Raw genomic sequence first — 24229 nt, 5'->3', positions numbered from 1 at the left:
AGACCACAGCCTTCAGTATGGATTACACCTCAACATAAAGAAAACAAAAATCCTCACAACTGGACCAATAAGCAAAATCATGATAAATGGAGAAATATTGAAGTTGTCAAGGATTTCATTCTACTTGGATCCACATTCAACACCCATGAAAGCAGCAGCTGGGAAATCAAAAGACACATTGCATTGGACAAATCTGCTGCAACAGACCTCTTCAAAGTGTTGAAAAGCAAAGATGTCACCTTGAAGTCTAAGGTGCGCCTGACCCAAGCCATGGTATTTTCAATACCTTCATATTCACGTCAAAGCTGGATGATGAATAAGCAAGATTGAAGAAGAACTGACGCCTCTGAATTGTGGTGTTGGCGAAGAATATTGAATATACCATGGAATGCCAGAAGAAGGAACAAATCTGTCTTGGAAGAACTACAACCAGAATGCTCCTTAGGAGCAAGGATGGTGAGACTACATCTTACATACTTCGGACATGTTATCAGGAGGGATCAGTCCCCAGAGAAGGACATCATGCTTGGTAAAGTAGAGGGTGAGCGAAAAAGAGGAAGCCCCTCAACGAGATGGACTGACACAGTGGCTGCAACAATGGGCTCAAAGACGGCAATGATTGTGAGGATGGTGCAGGACCAGGGCAGTGTTTCATTCACGTAGGATCACTATGAGTCGGAACCGACTCGATGGCACTGAACAACATAGACTTGGGGACTCCAGAGCAGAAGGGAGGGGTGCCCCACCTTGAGTTTAAGGAGAATGAAAGGCTCCAAAGAGCAGCCAAGTCCCGGAGCACAGCGGAGGGCCGTGGGGTGGGGGGTGGGGCAGACCAGCCACACAGCAAAGCCCTCTGTCCCCAGCAGGAACAGACATGTGATTTCCCGTGTGGCCAGGAGCAGCGAGGAAGCTGAGAGGGAACTGCAGGCCCCAGCGCCATCTCCTGGCTGGGGCCAGGATAGCATCAGCAGAGGCCAGCATGGCTGCAAACAGGAGGCCAGTGGGGATCGTGGGCGGCTCAGTGACTGGTGCCTAAGACTAGGGACCGCAACAGGGCAATGGTCATGATAGCTGTGGGCAAGACAGAAGCCACCTCTTCACCAAGGCCACCACGTGGGCAAGCCCAGAGCTGAGACTTGACCCCAGGAAGAAAGAGGCACCAAGGAAAAATCCTGTGTGGAGTGAGGTTACATTGGAAGACATCCAGAATCGACTAGACAACGTTGTGTGCCATCAGCCAGAAAGAGCGCTCAACACAAAGCTCACTTGTAGGAAATAGAGTTCTAATTTTGCACGCCTGAGTGTGAATATGCCAAGTCTAAATGAAGTACAGTAACACTGCTACAGGTAGCTCTGTGCTAGATTGAGTGCTATCCTTGGCACTGGAGTCCCAGGTGGTGCAAGTGGATAACATGCTCAATCACTTGGCTGCTAACCAAAAGGTTGAAGGTTAGGGACCACTCAGAGGCACTCAGAGGAAAGGCCTGGTGATCTACTTCTGAAAAATCAGCCATTGAAAACCATATGGATCACAGTTGTACTCTGACACACTTTGGGTCGCCATGAGTCAGAGTTGACTCACTATCCACCGAACTCCCCTAGGAGACTGTGACGCTGGCTTTATAGCTAAAGCCTACACAAGTAACTTACCCAACATGAGCTGTCAAAAACACTGGACCAGTTCTTTGGACTCAAAACACTGTGTGTCCCCTGCCAAACTGGCCCCAAAGGAGGGACCATGGAAGGGAGCCCTCTCTGCAGGCTTCCTGACTGGTCACCAAGAGCTGAGGGACTCTGAACACCACCATCTACACAGGACTGCCTGGAGGACAGGGCTGGGAATGGGCAAAGAGAATTCTGCTACCAAAGGGTCGGCTTTTCAGGGGCAGGAATGCAACTCCCTGAGTCAGGTCTGCCTCCCCATGCCAAGCTGAGGCTCCAACACCTAAGCTGCAGGATCTCTGGATCACTCTCCAGCCCAGGCTTTGGTCCACAGCAAAAATCATTGCTGAAATCACACACTGTTGATATCTGTTTTCTTCAGCTCAGATAGGGTCTGAAACATCCAGGAAAGGAGAAGCATAAAATCATTTTAGGGAATGGCCAGAAATCGCTGACAAGGTGAGCAGGGTCAGAGGCGAGGCCACACTCCTGAGTGTGGGTTCCTGACACTGGAAGCCCTAGGCCCAGCTTGGAGCCTGGCCCCGTGGCCAGCAGCAGCTCAGGTAGACGGGAGGGGGCCGGAAAGGTTGGGGCTCTGCCTGCTAGCTCTCTAAAGGCCTCCACAGTCACCCAATCTCAGTGCCCACAGGCGCCAGAGGGGAGCAATAAAAGTACGTCTCTCAAACTGAGAATTTTATGGAAATTTATTTTCTTCATTTCAAAATATAGCCATTATACTATTAGATATCTCTTCCTAATTACACATCTACCTATCCCCACCCCATCCCCAAACAATCTCACAGGCTTTTTTTTTTAGGTAAAACTCACATATCATTTTAAAGTGAACAATTCAGTGACATTTAGTAATTCACGATGTTGTACAACCACCACCCCTATCTACTTCCAACCCATTTTTATCACCCCCAAAAGAAACCCCATACTCATTAGTGGCCACTCCCCATGCTCCCCTCCCCCACCCCCTGGTCACCATTAATCTACTTCCTATCTCCATACATTTGCCTATTCCGGACATTTTATATAAATGGAATCATACAGTATGTGGTCTTTTGCGTCTGGCTTCTTCCACTCAGCGCAATGGTTTCAAGGCCCATCCGTGATGTGGCATGTATCAGAACTTACTTCATTTCTCCTTACATCTGAATAATATTCCATCGTATGCATATACCATATTTTGCTCATCCATTCATCTATTGATGAACATCTGGGTTGTTTCTACCTTTTGACTGTTGTAAATAGTGCTGCTGTGAACATTCAAGTTTGAATACTTGTTTTCAATTCTTTCCGGCTCATGCACCTTTTCGTGAGAGGTCACGAGTGCAGTAATAACCAGTGTAAAGAAAAACGAAGGTGTCACTAAGCTATGCTGATAACACTATTTAACCAGAAAAGTATGCAACTTCTACCAAATAGCCAAAAACTAGAATTAATCCAAGTATCCATCAACGAGTGAATGAATAAGCAAAATATGGTTTTCCATACAATGAAATATTATGTAACAATAAAAAGGAATGAAGTACTGATACATGTTACTACGTGGCTGAACCTTGTTATATTTAAGTTGTATTCCTTAGGTATTTATTATCTTATGTGAATATAATTTATACTGATTTTCATAGTTCCTCTACAAATACATGTAATTGGTTATTCCACCACCTGTCTGTCAGCTTGTCATACTGTGGTGGCTTGCATGTTGCTCTGATGCAAGCTACCACATCACAGGTATGCTATCATTATTTCAAATACCAGCAGGGTCATCCATGGTGGACAGGTTTCAACAGAGCTTCCAGACTAAGACAGACTAGGAAGAAAGGCCGGATGATCAACTTCCAAAAATTAGCCAATGAAGACGTTATGGATCACAACAGAATATTGTCTGATATAGTGCTAGAAGATGAGCCCCCTAGGTTGGAAGGCACTCGAAGTATACAGTGGCCATAGCAACAGACTTGAACGTACCAAGGATCATGATGATGGCACAGGATGAGGCAACTTTTCATTCTGTCGTGCACGGGGTCACCATGAGTCAGAGCTAACTGGACAACAACCAACGACACCAATAGGTTATTACATGTATTAGCTCACGTGTACTTTCCCTGCTTCTGTTGTTCACACTGAGCCCAGCAAACACCATCACTCCCCCAATGGGAAGCATCAAAATCATGAATCCAGTGCTGAGAGAGAAGATTAGTAAACCAAGCATGTTCTTGTGCCTCCACTACACTGCGAAGCTTCTACCTCAGTCCACATTGAGGAGACACCCTCCCAGTCCTATGGAATGTGAATGGAATCCCAGAGCCCAAAGACCAAAGGAGTCATCTGCCCAGCATCTGTCCCTCACAGCTTCCATCAGCCAGCAGTCAGGAAATGTGCACCGTCAGTTGTGTGCAATCAAGACCACACAAGCCCACCAAGCTCTGCAACATCTTTATGGTGTCAAGAATCCATGAGAAGAGTTTGCCTTCTAGAAAGTCTGAAGGTGACTTTTGTTTGGTGGGAAAGAGGGTTTAAAACAATAAGCCAGTTCCACTAAGCAGAGTCACTGGGCATAAATACACCTCCACAGAGGCATCTCAGCTGCTGTCATCATTTATAGGGTTTTTCTGAGAGAAAAAGAAATCACCCTTTCCGATGATTATTTCTGACTTGCCGCTGAAAATGACATGAGCATTCCTAGAGCCAGAAAGCCCAGCTCCTGGTTCGCTTGGACCCTGGGGTGCAGATACCCAGTGAGAGCGTTACTGTGGTTTGAGCTCAGCAGAGTATCCAGCTCCTATCTCTTGCTTCTTCACAGGGATAGCTGCTGCCCTGTATGAAATGAAGGCCACGGCAGGAGGAAAGAAAGAGCTGTGATAGTGAATTTTATGTGTCAGTGTGGCTAGGCTACAGTGCCTGGTTGTTTGGTCAAACACTAGTCTAGATGCTGTTATGAAGTTGTTGCATGTGATTAGATCAAACCAACCAAACCTGTCACCATCGAGTCAATTCCGACTCATAGCAACCCTGTAGGACACAGTAGAACTGCCCCATATGGTTTCCAAGGCTGTAAAACTTTACAGAAGCAGAATGCCACATCTTTCTCCCACGGAGAGGCTGGTGGGTTCAAACCTCTGACCTTTCAGCTGGCAGCCGAGCACTTAACCACTGTGCCACTAGGTCTCCTTATATACCATAGATAGATAAATATAAGATCCCTCAGTGATCCAAGTGGTTTACAATCAACTACTAACCTAAAGGTTGGCGGTTTGAAACCACCCAGCAGCACCATGGAAACAATGCCTGGCAATCTGCTTCTGTAAAGATTACAGTCAAGAAAACTTACACAGCAGTTCTACTCTGTAACACCTGGGGTTGCCATGAGTCAAAATAGACTCAACAGCAATGGGTTTGGTTTTTACATAAATGTATATGTTTGTGTGTGTGTGTGTGTGTATGTATAAACCAAAACCCATTGCTGTCAAGTCAATTCTGACTCATAGTGACCCTACAGGACAGAGTACAACTGCCCCATAGGGTTTCCAAGGAGCAGCTGGTGGATTAGAACTGCTGGCCTTTTGTTTAGCAGCCAGGCTCTTAACCACTGTACCACCAGGGCTCTCAATTATCAACATGATTAGGTCCCAAAGACCAGGTCATTAGGTGAAAATCAGTGTTATGCAAAAATGGAGGATGATCACATCAGATCACAAAACGGAGGATGACTATATCATTACACAACTGCGAAATTATATCATTACATAACTGCCAAATTACATTATTACATAACTGCCAAATTACATCATTACACTGAACCACTGAAAATCATGGCCCAGCTAAGTTGACACATAACCATAAGTCAGCGTTACTCTCGCCTCACACCTCAGCGTTCATTACTGCCAGACGTACGTCATTAATGTGCAAAATAGTCAGATAGTAGATTTTTACTACTGTCGTAAATGCAAAATGTCAACTAACAAGGTGATAAGTGAGGAGTAGGTATATATATATTTATTACTGATTCTGTTTTTATAGAGAATCATAAGACAGGGTCAAGGGATTTCATGGCTTCCTAAGATGGAAATTTAGATGCCTAACTTTAAAATTTACAGATGCTGACCATTCTCTTCCTACAAAGAGAACTAAATCAAATTCAAAGATTTTATATTGCTTCCTGCAACTTAATTTTTTAAACTGACTCCCTGAGGTAACTGCCAGTAGCCAACCAGCTGGATTCATTCCTTCAGCATCCTACAGGGTTTTGTTTTCAGCTGCCCTCAAGATGGCTCTGACTGATGGCGACCCCACCTACAACAGAATGAAATGTTGCCGGGTCCTGCACCATCTTCACAATAGCTGGAATGTTCAAGTCCATTGTTGTGACCACTGTGTATTTTGAGTGCCTTTCAGCCTAGAGGGCTCATCTTCTTAGCACTGTATCATACAATATTCTTTTGTGATCCATAAGGTTTTTATTGGCTAATTTTTAGAAGCAGATCACCAGGCCTTTCTTCCTAGTCTGTCTTAGTCTAAAAACTCCACTGAAACCTGTCCACCATGGGTGACCCTGCTGGTATTTGAAACACTGATGGCATAGCTTCCAGCATGAAAGCAACACGTAAGCCATCATGGTAGACAAACTAACAGGACTGCCCCCAAAGACTTCATGGAACAAAGTGCTTAATGCTGACATAACCTAAAACCCCACTCCCTGAAAGGAAATCTGTTCGTGGGCCCGTGCATAGTGGGGAATGCCCTCTACCCCACCTCAGCCCATTCATCAGCGTGAGACAGAGCAGCCCTCAGGGCCACCCGCCTCCTACAGGGCATGGGCTGTGGTCGCTGCCTGCAAAGAGCTTGGGATCAAGGGACAGGCTTCTTCTTTTAAGTAATAACTCCTTTACACACATTTTTCTATATTTACTTTAGAGTCAAATAATTCTCTCCCCAATCATTCACTTTAGACAGGAATGAAAGGACATGTATTTCTAAAACACATCCATTACTACAACACGAAAAGCACAAGAAACCAAAGGAAATACAGATAAATTGGACATCATCAAAGTTTTTTTAAATTTGTGCTTCAAATGACACCATCGAGAAAGTGAAAACAGAATATAGGGGAAGTCAGCACAACTTGATCAAGGCAAAGTCATAGAAGCTTCCTCGACACCTCCAAACACCTTACTGGGGCTGAGGGCTGAGGACTATGGTCTTGGGGGACATCTAAGTCAATTGGCATAACACAGTTCATGAAGAAAATGTTCTATATCCTACTTTGGTGACTAGCGTCTAGGGTCTTAAAAGCTTGCGAGTAGCCATCTAAGATACACCTATTGGTCCCTTCCTGTCCGGAGCAAAGGAGAATGAAGAAAACGAAAGACACAAGGAAAATATCATTCCAAAGGACTAACAGACCACATGAACCACAGCCTCCACCAGCCTGAGCCCAGAAGAATTAGATGGTGCCTGGCTACCACCAACAACCGCTCTGACAGGGATCACAATAGAGGGTCCTAGACAGAACAGGAGAAAAATGTAGAACAAAATTCAAATTCCAAAAAATAGACCAGAGGTATTGGTCTGACAGAGACTGGGGGAACCCCTGAGAATTTGGCCCCTGGACACTCTGCTAACTCAGAATTGAACCCACTCCCGAAGTCCACCTTTCAGCCAAAGATTAGACAAACAATAACACACATGGGGAACATGCTTCTTAGCTCAATCAAGTAGATGAAACCAAATGGGCACTACCTGCCCAAAAGCAAAGACAAGGAGGCAGGAATGGACAGCAAAACTGGACAAATGGACACGGGGAACCCGGAGTAGAAAGGGGGAGTGTGGTGACACATTGCGGGGATTGCAACCAATGTCACAAAACAATTTGTGTATAAATTTTGAATGAGAATCTAATTTGTGCTGTAAACTTTCACCTAAAGTACAATAAAATCTATTTTAAAAAAAACAGAATGGGAGAAAATATTTGCAAATAATCCTTGAGTGATGCAAAAGGTTAAGCACTCGGCTGCTAATTAACTGGAAGGTTAGCAATTCAAACCCACCCAGAGGTGCCTCAGAAGAAAGGCCTGGAGATCTGCTTCCAAAAGATGACAGCCTTGAAAACCCGATAGAGCACAGTTATACTCTGAAATACATGGGGTTGCCATGAGTTGGAAGTGACTTGACAGCAACTGATTTTTTTTTTTAATATCTTATAAGGGACTTGTATCCAGAGTATATAAAGAACTCCTACAGCTCAATAATAAAAAGATAACCCAATTAAGAAATGAATAAAGAATTTAAATAGACATTTATCTAAAGAAGAGATGCAATTGGTCAATAAGTACATGAGAAGATGCTCAACATCATTAATCATTAGGGAAATGCAAATCAAAAATACAATTAAACTCACATATATAATAAAGCACATAGCAGGTAGAGTTACGGATACTTCTTAGACATAACCGAACACCCCGCGGGGCTGGTTTCCTGGGTTTGAAGGATTAGGACCATAGTCTTGTGGGACTTCTCGGTCAACTGGCATAAGATACTACATAAAGTTTATATTCTACATCCTGATTTGGAGAGTAGTGTCTGGGGTCTTAAAAGCTTGAGTGCAACCATCTAAGATACAACTTTTGGTCTAGACTCGTCCAGGACAAAAGAGAAAGAAGGAAATCAAAGACTCAAAGAAGAAACTAATCTACAGGACTAGTAGTCTACACAAACCATGGCCTCATCTACCATGAGATCAGAAGAACTAGATAGTGACTGTGGCCCTGAAATACTCTTCAAACCTTGAACTGAGACCAACCCCTGAGGTCACCTTGTAGCTAAATAACAGATTCGCTCACGAAATAAAGAATATCACCTGTGAGTATTGTGCTTCTTTAAAAAATCATGTATATGAGACCAACCGGTCAACAATGACTTTAAAAAACAAAGAGAAGAATGTAAGGGGGCAGGGAAACTAGATTAATGGAAACAGAAGAACCAAAACAGAAATATTGAGAATGTTCACAAATTTGGAAGAATGTAACCAATGTCACTGAACAATTTGTGTAGAAATTATTGAATCAGAACCTAAACTGATGTATAAACCTTCAGAAAAAACACAATAGAATATTATTTGAAAACATGCACACACATACACAATGAAGTATCAGTTCATACCCACTAGAATGGCTATAATCAAAAAGAAAGACAATAACAAATGTTACCTGGGATGGGGAGAAATTAGAACCCTCAGACATTGCTGGAGAGAATGTAAAATGGTACATCCACTTTGTAAAATAATTTAGCATTTTCTCGAAGCATTAAGCATAGAGTTACCACATAACCCAGAAATTCCACTTCTAGATATATGTACAAAAGAAATGAAAACACAGGTCCTCACAAAAACTTGTACACAAATGTCCATAGCAGCATTATTAATAATAGCCAAAAACTAGAATCAATCCAAGTAGCCATCAAATAAACAAAATGTGTGTTCCACACAATGGAATATTATTCAGTCATAAAAAAGGAAGTCCTGATACATGCTACAGTGTGAATGAACCTTTGAAAACATTATGCTAAATGAAAAAAGCTGAATGCAAAAGACCACATACTACATGATTTCATTTATATGACATGTCCAGAACAGGAAAACCCATAGAGACAGAAAGTGAATTAGTGGTTGCCAGGAGCTAGGGGAAGGGAATGGCTGCTAATGGGTACAGAGTTTCTTCTGGGGTACTGATTGTGATGATGATTGGATACTCTGCAAACATTCTAAAAACCACTGAATTATATACTTTAAATGGATGAGTTTTAAGGTTTGTAAATTTTATCTCAATAGAGTTATTAAAAATAAAACAGGCAAGAATATACAGGAGCTAAATAAAAACAAAACAGATTTAATAAAACAACACATACAGACACATGAACACACACATTGGCCCCCATTCCCAGTCCACACTGCATGGAAGGGAGCTCTGAACACACAGCCTCAGACCCGACACCAGGTATGATGATGCTGGAGGAGGGGTTGCTCTGAACTCCAGAGTATTTCCTTCTGACTCTGAGTGGTTGGTTCTTACGCCCTAACTGAACTTCCACCAGCACATCAGGTTCTCCTCCTTGGGAGGATTCTTTTATTGAGCGTTAATTTCGTCAAACCTGAAATACTTCTATCAGTTAATTTTCATGTAAAGACAAAGCACCAACCGTTCAACTCAAATAATACAATGTTCACAGCGCACACCTACGTTATGTGCTAAAAGTTACGTCTGATATCACACTCAGAGCACCCTCTCAGCTGCAGACTTCAGTCTCCGTGTGCCTCCTTCACAGCCTACCCACGAGCACAGGAGGGGATGCATAATTTCTTTATACGGAGCCCTATAATTGTATTTCTATTTAATTGGACTTTTCCCTTTCTGTAATGGATAGAAAAGAAACAAAAACTCCAGTGGAACACTCCAGAAGAAGCCCCTCCAGAGAGAACAGTTTCCCTAAGGCCAGAAACCACACCTTATTTATCTGTATATCTCCAGTGCCCAGCACAGAGTGAGCAAGCACAATGAATGTTTGTTGTACAACAGGCTGAGTGGATGAGGAAATAGATGGGGGGATGGATGGATGGATGGATGGGTGGGTGGGTGGCTGGCTGGATGGATGGATGGATGGATGGGTGGGTGGCTGGGTGGGTGGATGGGTGGATGAATGGATGGGTGGATGAATGGATGGGTGGATGAATGGATGGGGGATGGATGGAGGAATGGATGGATGGATGGATGGATGGATGGATGGATGTGGGGATGGATGGGGAGATGGATGGATAGATGGATGGAAGGATGAGAACAGATAGATGGGGAAATAAATAGATAGGAAGATGGGTGGATGATTGATGAATAGATGGATAGATGGATGGATGGGGAAATAAATAGATGGGAAGATGGGTGGATAGATGAATGGATGGATGGATGGATGGATGGATGGGGAGGAGTGAGGGGATAGACGAATGATGAGATGGATGGATAGTTGGATGTGGAGGGGTGAGGGGATAGATGAATGATGAGATGAGATGGATGGATGAACAGATGGACAGATGGATGAATGGACAGATAGGGGATGGATGGATGGAGAGATGGATAAATGATGAGATAAATGGGGGATGGATAGATACATGGAGAGGAGAGGAGGAGGAGTGAAAGGGAGAGTTATCTGTCTCAAGAGATCTGACAGTTTTCTCTAGGAAGAATATTTATGAACATCAGTGATACTGGGCCAAATTCCAGAGAAAGCACCAAGACTGGCTCGGAGGTGGGGGACACTCCAGCTCCTTACACAAAGCAGTCTGAGCTCTGCCTCAGCACTGGGGAAGCTAAGCCTTGCCTGTCAACAGTGGGGCTGGAGCACAGGATCTTTGTCTTTGCAGCTCTGCACTCCCAGAGGCAGCACCAAGCATGGCTCTGTAGGTATTTGAGAAGGGGTAGGCTGGACATCACACTTGAGGCAAGCTGTGGTTTTTAGTTCCATTTATTAGCACTAGCCTTTCCACTCACAGCCAGCAATATGCTAGAAGGGCCGCCAGCCCAAATTCTCATCCAGTGACTTCCCATCTAAATTAGGTGATGGCTGAGATCCTAGAGCCAGCATGGAGCCTGCACTGTGTGGCTCCTGTATACCAGGTCGGATGTGAGCATGAGGCATACAGTGGAGCTCCACCCAACCCAGCCCTGGCCCTCAGGACGCTCCCACTGGAATCTGAGGCTAACCGGAGCTTCCTGGTCTAGGGAAGTGTCTCCACAGACACCTCTCTGGTGCCTGTGCTCTCAGAGTTACACAGGGTTGGCCTGTGCCACCCTGAAAAGGGCTTCTATGGTGCCAAACAAAACGGGCACAGCGCTTCTCTCTGCACTTACTTATACAAAGGAAAGAGGTATATTTAGAAAGACGTTCACATAGTCCCAGTGCAGTCTTCGTGGATTTATCCTAAGTAATAGAAACCATATTAGGTTTAATGAACAATCTTCTGAAATCTGTTGGAACTGCCAACAATTAGCTCCGGAGCATAATTGCTTGCACCTGTATAGGGCTTAGTGCTTGACGAAGCACTTTCTCAGATGTTCTCTTAACTGAGCTCACATAAAAGCAGGTGAGGTTGACAGAGACTGTGTGGTCACTGCCTCCTCATAGATTACAGAGAAGGCACAGCAATGATGTGAGGCTGGCTCACAGTCACAAAGTGGGGGTGACAGACGTGGCCCCCAAGCCCACCTGACACCCTGGAGCTCAGGACAAGCCTCCCAACAGGGCCCAGATCTGCCCCCTAACAGCTGGGCGGCACGAGCTCCCGCCCCGTCCCCCTGCTGGCCCAGCATCCTCTGCTGTCCTCTTGGCCTCCTTTCCCCACAGCTCCGCCTGACAGGGCTTCTGACTGGCCTCCGTGGGCCTCACAGGCCCCGCCTCCTCTTCCTTCGCTCCATCTTGGTCATTCTTCCTGTTTTCCAGTTCTTCTCCAAGGATCCTCCCCTGAAGTCATAAAAGAGCCAAGAAAGTATTCCAATTACATGTGGTCACAGGAAGCCCACAGTCCAGGTTCAATATTCAGGTCCCACGATGCCCAGCCTGTCCCTGCATAGCAAGCTGAGATTCAAAGTGGGTGAGCCAGGTTCACACACCCCACAGGCTGGGGGAAACCACACTCTGTACATAAGGAGCTCTCAGCACATATTTGCTAAAGGACCTGAAAGACAGCCAAGCCCAGGGAGATCTAGAAAGAGCAAGTCAAGGAAGCACCACTTTAACCGTCGGTGCTATTAGCCTTGAATGCATAGATTCCCCTAGACACACACCCATGGGCTTTGTGTTACAATGGACACTGGACGCCTCCTGCTTCCTCTAACAGCCTTTGGGGCTTAAGAGGAAAGTTTGTGGTCAGTGGAAGAGGGCAAGTTCGACAACTCCCTGTCCAGCAGTCTAGGAGGGTCTGGCAGGAGTTACTCCATCTTCCCACTGTGAACCAAAGAAAAGGAACGTTCTCCTCTGCCAGATGGATCAGGCTAAGGTCAGACACCGAGTTAAATCAGTTCCTGTTGAGTCAACTCTGATTCATGGCAACCCCATGTGTGTCAGAGCAGAACTGTGCTACATAGGGCTTTCAATGGCTGATTTTTCAGAAGTGGATCTCCAGGGCTTTCTTCTGCAGCACCTCTGGGTGGATTTGAACCTCCAACCTTTTGGTTAGCAGCTGAGCATGTTAAATGTTTGTGCCACCCAGGGAATCCTCAGACACCAAGCTTTTCTGAAGCCAGCCAGCACTGACTGGTACCTTTATGCCTCTGATGTTGAATCTTTTATTCCAGAACACTGTACTTCACAAAACAAGCAGTATTCCCCATGATATACAACTGTAAGTGTTGGGGTTTAAAATAATTATCGACCCTTTTGGGATTCTGGCCCTCTGTGCCAGAGAAGGGGTGCTACCACAGTTACCATGTGTGGGGAAGTGCCTGGCTTGGCTTGAGGGAAGCCTCTGTAGATTCAGACCACATCAAAATCTTATAAACTCCTGGGCAGCAACAAACCCCAAGGAAATACTCAGTAACCATCCTCCCACTCTACGACCACTCTGGATTATAAGACAAGCTAATGACGTCCTCCGTTTTCTAGCAATGTGGGCTGGAGGGGAGGGGAGGAAAGACAAATTTGTCTTGCTTTTGTTCTGCTTGGAAGACTCTGGTCTACTGCAGAATTTGAAATTCAGATTTTTCAATATTTCCTCAAGGATACAAGGTTACGAGGGCTGACCTCCATGTGTCCTGTTTGGTCTTGGCTTAGCCTGAGCTTGTCTAGCTTACGGAAGAGGGCCATGAAAAGCCTGATCACAATGGCCTTTCCTCATGCCGCCGACAGACGGCACTGAGATTACGAGCATAAATCAGCGGCCCACAAATTTGCCAGGTTGTTTACAAAGCTGCAGATCTAAATCCTCACTTCTCTGAATAAGGGCAACATGATTACTAAGACAAAAAAGCAGCTCGTGAAATGACAAATTCATCACCGCACCTTGTTGCCTTCTCCATCACCAGATGGTCTGGGTGCGCCGTCCTGAGAGCTCGGCCCAGCGCCGCTCCCGTCCTCTGAGTGGCCTGGCTGTGCTGCCCTCCGCCAATGAGAGAGCAGGGTTAGCAAAGGGGTGGCCCAGACAGAGGGGAAAATCACAAGGTTCACAACACGTGGGCGTTTATCACCAGACCCAACTCTGCCCTCTCGATCTGCGCTACCACATTCACAACACCATCACGTTTCTGTTCAGGCCTTTCTGAGCTGGGGTTCTGATCTGTTTGTCTAATCATCCTGGCATTTAATGGGGTCAGTCTCCAGCTCTAGGTCTAGGTCGTCGTCTCTGCTCACTGGTTGGTGTTCTTACTCCATCAGAGGCCTCCCTCCCCCCTCCTACCAAGTTAGTACCACTTGGAAAGGGATGGCTTTCCTGTCCTACTGTGCCCCGACCACCGCACCCCCAGAATACAAGTGGAAATGGGTGTGTGTGTACTTGTGTGTGCACGCACGTGTGTACGTATGTACGTGTGTGTGCATGGTAGTATGTGTGCACATGTGGGGGGAGGTGTTCAGATTCCTAGGAAAAAATATGCATGGTTTTCTGTTTGAGCTGAAAATACAAATGTAACTTTTTATTTTTAATTAAAAATATTAATATTTTAATAAAAATGTTATCTGTATAATTCACTTCCATTTTAAAGTTTATTTGAAAAATCATATAAATTAGCTAGACCCTTGGTTTGGCAACATCAAATGATAAGCGCAAATACCGGCATGTGGTAGTTCTCACTGACACATAGAATTTTTATATGACACAGCAGTGGACACCCGTGTCCTTTTCTTCACAAGAATGTAAGTTCATAAGTAAGCTCAGAGACTTGGTCAGCCTTGTTCACCACTGTGAACACCACAGTAGTACCACACACAGCGGATGTTATCAGATGAATGAATGAATGAACAGTTAGTGAATGAATGAGTGACTGAATGCAGTAGATAAGCCATTATCAATTTTCCCACCTTCCCTAATGTGTGAAACTATATATTTATGTGTTATGGACTAACACATGCTAAAACTATCAAAGGCTTATTTATAGTTTATTCCCAGTCAGTGAAGGTTCAATCAGTTTTAAAAGTAAACAAGCTAATTTGGAGGCACAAGTATAAGTATTTGAGAATCAACCACGCAAGTAGGTGGAAAGTTAGTAAACACCCACAAGTTACCATCCAGGGCTGCAGTAGACCACAATGGCCACTAGAGGGAGCCCCACAACCTTTCAAAGAGCAGCATTAGACCAAAAAACCAGGGCTGCCAACCTGTTCTTCCTCGTTCAGTCATGACCGAGGAAGTCAAACCGGAACAGGCCTGAATTTTTAAAATTTGGGTGAACCAGAATGGGAAAAACTACAGGTCAAAGCCCTGCCAGAAACTTAATCTCCTCTTAGAAAACAAGGGCAGCATACGCGTTGCATAGCAACCAAATCTCTTGCCTGTCGTACTTTGAGCGGAGTCTGAAATGACAGTACCCCATTCAAAGATGGCAGCCCACTGCGCCGCTTTGAATGTGTGCCACTCTCCACAGTCCTGCCAATAATCCAATTTCATGCGTTAGGCTCCTAAAAGGGCTCACTATGCCCTTCTGAGTCTGCCATTCCAGCGCTTTGACCAGTAATTTTTCCCGTTCCAGTTGTCATTCCAGATCACTCACATTGTAAAAATTCAGGTCTGTTCCAGTTTTGCTTCGTCGGCCATGGCTGAACCAGTTCAAACTGGTTCGAAGCTCTGCCAAAGACACATCCAGTACGGTGGTGTGCTGTGGGCACTTCCCAACATAGGACACCGCCGTGAAATTGCTATTGCTGCCACCCACCAGAACAAGCTGGAACAAGGTTAGAACAGCTCTTGGCTAAGCAGCTGACTTTTTCCAAAATGGTCCCACCTCTCCATCTCAAATTTTTCGCATCTCTTTATGTACAATCCATCTGGTCTTAAAAATTAAATGAAAACGGGATAAGTGTGTTCTCTGTGGACGACAATGAAATCTATTAAAAATCTACCCAAAAAGAAATCCCAACTATGACCTATGTGAATGAGAATGAAAAAATCGGTTTTTTAAAGTAGCGTGCAGTTATTTACTGCGCCCATCGACATTTTTGTAAAAGAACATTTCATTGTTGGTGTATTCAATTTCATTTCCCCAGTAAAGAAACTGAGAGCACGTGCTCGCTGGCTGGGAAGTCACATCAGATGGAATTATGAGTCCATCGGTCAGGTTTCAAAGGCTTCATGTGTAACTGAGTGTAGGAGCAAAAGAAATTTCCCACAAACTCCTTCTCTCAAATGGCCTGAATAACCTTGTAAATATTTCCAGGGCCGTTATAAGCCACAGATGTTATCAATAGCCAGGATCAGGCCAACTCTAAAAGATCTGGTCCATAAATGATGCTGCCTTAAGAGTAAGTTTTTAAAACATTTGAAAGGAAAGCAGGCTAGTTTCCCTTTGAAAGGCTGTAAAATGCCCAGGCCTTAACAGCCTGAGCTTAGACTGTGAAAAGTGATCTGCTGCTCTGGGCTTGTTTACGGTTCTTTTTCTGCAGCACATGGGATCGTAGGCAACCTCCAAGACAACAGTCAGAAATTAAGGGACAGAGACTGTGCTTGAAAAACAGAACAATTCAAGACAGCAACTCTAAGAATAACTGCCTAATTAAAGACGAAAATTAAATTAAGTAGCCTAGTGAGGGCAGTGGTGGCTCAGAATTCTCACCTTCCATGCAGGAAATTCAGGCTCGATTCCTGGCCAATGCACCTCACGTGCAGCCACCACCTACCTGTCAGTGGAGGCTTGCATGTTGCTATGATGCTGAATAGGTTTCAATGGTGCTTTCAGACTAAGACAGACTAGGAAGAAAGGCCTGGCAATCTACTTCCAAAAATCAGACAATGAAAACCCTATGGATCATAACAGTCTGATCCTGTTGTGCATGGGATCCCCATGAGTCAGGGGCCAGTTCCATGACACCTAAGAACAACAACAGTGAGATTTCCAGGGGAGAGAAAGTTCAAGAATCTGCATTGTTTGGTGACCTTTGGGAAGTTCTAATTGGCTAAAACTTGCTGATTTCCATGGAGAAACAGATAAGAAACTAAGAAATTGCAGAGCACTGGGGCTGGTCTGTGTTTGCAGTCGCAGCCCCCGCTGCTGAACGTGCAGAAAAACCTAAAATTTCAGCATTAACTGACACAGTCCTTACAAGATGAAGGTGGCTGGCTGAAAACCTTCCTGAGTGAATTAAAATCCTGACTGCAGGCCCTGGGGGCGACAGTAGGTGTTGCTGAAGCTGGAACCAGACCTGATGTATAAAGGCAGGGAAAAGACTAGAACTTCATTTTTTTTTTTTTAATTAGAGGGTTTTAGTAATCTAATTATATCCTAATTATGAGAATGCCACTTCTTCCTTCAAAGGACTCAAGCATGCTTCTGGAACATTCTCTGTGAATGTCCCCTCATTTTGCAGTTTTAAAGTGAGAGGTGGAGACTCTCAGAGCAAGTCAAAGTGACAGGTCTGGTGTCTGATTTCCAGCTCGGTTTCTTCCGACCAGACCACACCAACTCCTAGCTCTTGAAATAACCCCCAGTGGAATTCTCCCCTGAGGAAAACCATCTCCCCAATTATGTGGAACGCCCTCGCTCTGCTCACCCCCTCCAGCCTGTGCCATTTCACATCCTGACAGGCAGTCTATTTTCTTTTCCCACTCTCAGCCAGGGAACCGCGATGTCCAGGCGTGGAGACAGGGTGCGGGTGTGGATGTTTGTGAAGCGTCCCTAACCCACCCCACGCCGCTGGTCTGCAGTCAGCCCCGTGCAGCCACCCAGACCGCTTCCCTTACTTCCAGCTCGAGATACCACAGGGCAAGTCATTTAACAGCCTCATTAAGGTTCCAGTCACAGCCTCACCGCAGTCCCCTTCCTGGGTACCTGGTCACCCCATTAATAGCTGTAAAGATCCATCAAGCCCTCCCAGCTGAAAGGCACCACAGAGGTAAAACTTCTAACTATATCATCCATAAGCTCTAAGGCACTCTTCCTGTCATCACCTGAAGGTAAATCCACTGCCCACATGGACAGAAAACCCAGCACCTCGGCGGCCCATCAGCCCCAAATGAGCTCCCTGCAGCCGCAGAAATGGCACTCCACTCTGATGGGAGCTCTGCGTCCAGGAGGGGAAAGGAGCCCGCGCTCTGACCTGTGACAGTTCACTTAAACTGTGAACTTCCATGTCTCCCACCGACATGCAGGTCCTGCAGCCTGGAAGCCCCTCCAGGCCAGGCCTGGCAACTCGGTCTGTCACTCAGAGCCCCCGCCCAGCCCGGCCCCCACACCGTCTGTAACTCCAAGGCCCTGCCCAGCCCGGTCCCCATCCCATATGTAACTCCAAGGCCCCACCCAGCCCGGTCCCGGCCTCTGTCTATAACTCCGAGCCCCTGCCCAGCCCAGCCCCCACCCCGGTCTATAACTCCGAGCCCCTGCCCAGTCTGGCCCCCATCCCACCTGTAACTCCGAGGCCCTGCCCAGCCCAGCTCCCATCCCGTCTGTAACTCCGAGCCCCTGCCCAGCCCGGCCCCCGCCCCATCTATAACTCCGAGCCCCTGCCCAGTCCGGCCCCCATCCCATCTATAACTCCGAGCCCCTGCCCAGCCTGGCCCCACCCTGGTCTATAATTCCGAGCCTCTGCCCAGCCCGGCCCCCACTGCATCTATAACTTCAAGCCCCTGCCCAGCCTGGCCCCCACCCCATTTATAACTCTGAGCCACTGCCCAGCCTGAGGTCCACCCCATCTGTAACTCTGAGCTCTGAGAAAGGATGGCATCATGCAATGATGGAAAGATGAGGGAAAGAACACAGTCAAAAGGCAGCCTGAAATCCCAGAGACAAGTGTGTCTCATGCCCTGCACTCCCTCCGGCTGTTTGAAGGACTTCCCGCCCCTGCCTCCCTTGGGACACACTGAGGCCCTTATCTCCTCCCTCAGCAAAAATCAAGACCCCACTGACAAGCTCACCGAGGCACTGTCTGGGCCCACCAAACATTTATGAAGCATGATGCCTATCAACAGGGGCTGCCTAATAACAGTGACATACCCACACAGCATCATACGACGCTGCCGTGAAGGACAAAGCCGCGAGATGCCGAGGGTGCCCCTCCACTGCCACTGCAACGCGTGTGTCCTCTCCCTGGTTGTCACGTTAAACCTATGGTGTCTTCTGAATTTTTATGTATTTTATATATATATATTTTACCTCTTGAAAGTAATGTTTTCAGCAGATCTTCAGGTGACAGAAGAAATTAATGTTCTTATGTGTTTCAAGGATCTGTTCTAATTGTAAAAGGAATGCCTTATCCTCAAAGGGCTTCTAATTGTTAAATTACCCGTTACCGATTGCCACTGAGTCGATTCCAACTCATAGCGATCCTACAGGACAGAGTAGAACTACCCCATAGAGTTTCCAGGGTGCACCTGGTGGATTCGAACTGCCGACCTTTTTCTTAGCACTTAACCACTACGCCACCAGGGTTTCCAGTTGCTAAACTGGGGGAGATCTTTACAAGCATAGCAGGCGTGGTTCCTTCAGGAGGGAGCTGGAGAACAGCCCCGTGCCCAGATCACACTCCCTCCTCTGTTCTGGCAGCAACACCAGTTGCCTTGGAGGTGGCTCTAACTCATGGCACCCCTGTGTGTGTCAGAGTAGAACTGTGCTCCGCAGGGTTTTCAGTCACTGCTTTTTCAGAAGTAGAATGCCAGGCCTTTCTTCCAAGGTGCCTCTAGATAGACTTGAGCCTCCAACCTTTCAGTCAGCAGCCAAGCATGTTAACAGTTTACACCATGAAGAACTAGGAAGAACTAGACCGAAGTGTACTTTTTCCCTCCTACTCACGTTCTGGAAGTTGGCACTGCTGAAGCTGAATCTTGAGCCAGATGTTGACTCGCTGGCCCCAGGCTCCCGGGGGCTCCACCTCCCACAGGCGCCCCCGCTCCTCCGGACAGGTCAGCAGGAACTTCCTACAGACTGAGAACAGGGTGCATCTGTGAGTCAGAGAGACCACGCATGGCCCAGGTCACGCGAGGCCACCGCTCCTTTCTGTCCTAACACTAGCCCACTTGGGTTCTTTCTGTAGCACCCCCTGGCTGAACCCTACACTGCCCAGCTCCCAGCTCCAACCCATGCCACGCTCACACCACCCTGTTCCCCACTACTGTGAGCACGTTGTCCTCCCTGCCACCATCACCTCCTGCCTCGTCCACCGTCCCTCCCCTCCTCTCCAGCTCCTCTTCTAGGGACCCTTCACACCAGAGCCTCCAGTGCTGCAGACTGCTTCCGCCACATCACAGGGCAAGTGCTTCCATACAACAGTGCCACGGATCCTGCTGACCAGGCCGCTTCCCTGCAGCTGCACCCTGCTCTGGTCCCTGGGCCACCACCAGGCCTCTCCTAACATTTTCAGGACCTGGAGTGCAGCTGGAAGCCCACCAAGCACAAGTCCAAGCATTGAAAAGGTATCAACCAAACCAGCAGAGGGTGAGCCATCACATGCTCTGCTCGCCTATCCTGACAAATAGAACTTCCTAACAACAGGCACACCAGTTGCAGATTTAGAATGCTTGGATTCCTGGGGGTTTGGCACCAGAATGTGGCAGGAGGAAGAGAGCTGGCCCCCAGCCCGAGGCACACCCCCAGTCCCCTGCCACCCCCAGCTCTTCCCCAAACCTCAAACGGCCCTCTGCACACAAATGTGGACACTGCTCACTCCCCCCACACCCAGCAAAAGCCCAGCCTGGGTCTGGGAGTGTGCACATGGGGCGTGGTCCACCCCAGGAGAGCAGCTACCGGAGGAATCCTGGGTCCTGGGCACCCTGAGCCTGGTTTAGTGGGAGCAGCTATGCCCTGTGTGAGCATTTGTTCTTGGGCCCATGGATTCCTGCCCTGTGGTGAGGGGGTGTGGTTGAAAGAGAGTGGTACAGTGTGGGGCCCAGCAGGAGCCTCTCTGCCGGGAGGAGGGGAAGGGCTGTGCTCAATAAATGCCAACCTGCCAATGCAGCTTGGAGTCGGACACGCCTGGGCACGCCTGCCTTGTCCCTATCCTCTGCTTGTTCACCATCCACACCCAGGCACCATCAGGGGCTGCTGACGCAAAAGCTCAAAGCCCCAGGACCCTCACTTGGGCCTCTGACACCCCAGAGAGGAGCAATGTGATTTAGCATCAGCCCCCTCAGAGATGGGGTGGCCAGGATCCCCAGGACCCCTCCAAAGGGTCTTCACATGCAGCACCAGCCAGGGGCAGCTCCCATCCCCGCTGGGGAAACCCCCGCAACCACAGAACCTGAAAAGCTGAGGTACAGCACTGGGGCCCCGCTCACTCCGATGAGGGTCTCAGAAGTGAAGTGAGGAGGAGAAGGGACTGGCCGGAAGAGGGTGTGGACAGAGCAGCAACCACCCCGGGCCTGGGACCCCAACATCCCCAGGAAGCTGCCCAGTATAGGGAGCCCAGCCCAGTGGTCTTCACAGTAATTCTAGGCATTTGGGCATTGAGTAATGGAGTTTGGAAAGACACAGAAATGACTAAATCCACGTGAGGGAAAATATGTTTTCACCCACTTTTCTTCATGACTTCAGAGCAGCAGAAGTTTCTTTGCCTTCCTAACCTCTCTCCCCTTTCTGTTACTCCCCCCATACCACAAGGACACTGGAGACTCATAACTAAGGGTCCCAAAACCTCTGTACTAAAGGAAACGAGGCCGGACCCCACATGAGGTGGGTATGTTTCATGGAAGTATAATGGTTAAATTTATGTGACAACTTGGCCTGGCTGTGGTGACCAGCTGTTTGGTCAAACTCTAGTCTAGATTTTGCTGTGAAGGTATTTAAAATCAGTGCCTTTAAGTAAAGTAGGTTATTCTCCATAATGTAGGGGGGCCTCATCCAATCAGCTGAAGGCCTTAAGAGCAAAAACTGAGGTTTCCCAAGGGAGGATTCTGCCTCAAGACTGTGTCATAGACATCCTGCGTGAATTTCTGGCCCATGACCTGCTCTACCAATTTCAGACTCAAGACTGCCAGGGTTTCCAACCTGTCACCTGACCTAAGGATTCTGGACTTGCCCGCCCCCACAATCACATGAGCCAATCCATAAAATCAGTATCTATCTCTTTCTTTCTCTCTTTATATATATATATATATATATAAAATATATATATTACATACACACATAATTATAGATTACATACACATATATATTACATACACATCTATATACATTACATACACACACATAATATATAGATATTACATATCAAAACCAAACCAAACCCATTGCCATGGACTTGATTCCAACTCATAGCAACCCTATAGGACAGAGCAGAACTGCCCCATAGGGTATCGAAGGAGTGACTGGTGGATTGGAACTGCCAAGCTTTTGGTTAACAGCTGAGCTCTTAACCACTGCACCACCAGGACTCCTCACACACGCACACGTATGTATATATTACATACACTCACACATATATATTACATACACGTTATATATATATATTACATGCACACACACATATTACATACACACACATATATATTACATACCCATGCATATATATAATGTACACACATGTATATATTGTATATACACATTATATATATTACATACACACATAATATGTACATTACACACACACGTTATTTATTGGGTCTGTTTCTCAGGAGTACCCTAAGACAGAGGGTAAGGAGTTCCAGAGCGATGATCTCAAGAATCTGCCAGCCTTGTGATATTTAACAAGAGAGCATTCTAATCTTCCTCTGGGAAATACGTGTCAAGACTTTCTCCTCCAGGACTTGAAACTTCTGGCCTGGGCAGGGAGAGCAAGGAGGATGGAGGAGCTCTCTTGTACAGTAAGCGGCTCACAGGTGCTCAGGCGCGCCCTCTCTGTCGCTCCTGCCTTCCATCCAGCTACAGGCTCTTGGCAGCTCCCAGTCCAAAGGCTGAAGTATGAACAGGAGCTTTCATTGAAAGATCCCAGCGTCCAGGGCCCCAGCAGCAGCAGTTCTCCTGATTTCTGCTTCTCTCTGACACTGTTTATTTGCTTTTTATTATTTCCAAATCCAATTATTTCCCAGGTTGGGAAAGGTTCACCTCTTGTAATCAAACATAAAGTCTTGGTTTGGGCTGAAGCAAGAAGAGATTTTTCAAGAGGAAGAAAACTCGCCTGCACGTCACGGTGCTGGGCCCCCGAGCTCCACTGCACCACCAGACCCTCCCAGAACCGCCGGAGCGCACATGTCATCCGTCACCGTCACCCACACGCGCCGACACCGTGCTTTTACCTTGGAACATGGCAGGAGAAATGGGCCAACTGACTCCCAGGGCCTCGTCTTCTCGGAAGGTCTTACAGAAGTCCTGCAGCAGGGCCATCCCCAGACCTTGGCGACGGTGCTGCCGCCGCACAAACACTGTATCGAAGACCGGCAGCACGTAGCACGCCGCGGTGGCGTCGCCACACAGGCTGCCTGCGGGGAGGAGACACATGCAATATCCCTGGGCCTGCTACCCACCCACCATGGCCCCGCGGAACCCTCCCACCCGGATCCTAGGGGTACCTGGGATCAGCCACGGTGTGCTTCACAAGCTACACAGCCAGAGATGAAATAGCAGATCCTTCCAAACCACCAGTCCTCCAGCTGACGGATCTTTTTTTTTTTTAAACACATGCTATTCACAGCTATCGGGCAGCCACTAGACTACTGCACGTACAGGAAAGGGTCCGGGGACCCCAGAAGGCTGCTTGCCCACCCAGACCCCTCAGGTCCCTCTCTTTCCTGCAGTCAGTTCACAGGGAGCGTCTGGACAACATCAAAGATCTATCTGCAAAGGTGAAACCTGAGTGGGGGAGGAGTGGGCTGGGAGACCAACCCAGCATCTCGAGGGTGTGGACTAGTGTGGACTCTAACAAGGGCTAACTGTGTCTAATTATGGCAAAGTGCACTGACCCCAAAGAGACACAGCACCGGGTCCTACTCCCCATCAAACATTGGTGCACCCCACCACTTCCCCACCATGAGCCTAACTTCACTGCAGCCGGTGTCAACACCAGCACAGTGCCCACTTCTGCAACAGGAACTTAACCTTGCAGCCCATCACCTTTGTCATCACCCTAACCAGAACATCAGCTGCAAAAGGAGCCTACTGCCTCACCTGGCTCACTTCCAAAGTGCACAGGTGCCCATGCCCCAGATGCAACAGAGGCCAGGGAAAGCAATATGGATCATATTTAGCTCCTGTAGGAAGAGGTGTTCTTGTATCTGCCAAGATTCATAAGGGGGTAATTTCCCAAACCAAAAAATGATTCAGATTCTAAGAAGCCAGACTGAACTGCAAAGATGCATATAACTGTGGTTTAAAAATCTTAAACTTCTATGCATCAATTTGTCCCAACCTACCTGGAGCAAAGGAGAATGAAGAACACCAAAGACACAAGG

The 24229-nt window shown here is 47.1% G+C and overlaps 1 protein-coding gene across 1 annotated transcript in view; it reads right to left on the bottom strand.

Annotated features, from left to right (window-relative positions):
• The window catches only part of LOC101342822 (Protein FAM169B), a 90601-nt gene that overhangs the window by 12721 nt on the left and 53651 nt on the right, over positions 1-24229 (bottom strand). The window contains exons 7-8 of the mRNA XM_023727810.1: positions 23078-23260; positions 19641-19772 (exon numbers count right to left, since the gene is read on the bottom strand). Of these exons, the coding sequence (XP_023583578.1) occupies positions 19641-19772; positions 23078-23260 (315 nt within the window). The remainder of the gene's footprint in view (positions 1-19640; positions 19773-23077; positions 23261-24229) is intronic.

This window comes from Trichechus manatus, unplaced genomic scaffold (genome assembly GCF_000243295.1).
Source record: "Trichechus manatus latirostris isolate Lorelei unplaced genomic scaffold, TriManLat1.0 scaffold00019, whole genome shotgun sequence".
Classification (NCBI taxonomy): domain Eukaryota; kingdom Metazoa; phylum Chordata; class Mammalia; order Sirenia; family Trichechidae; genus Trichechus; species Trichechus manatus.
Note: the sequence above shows the minus strand (reverse complement) of the source record. Positions and strands in the feature narration are given on the sequence as shown.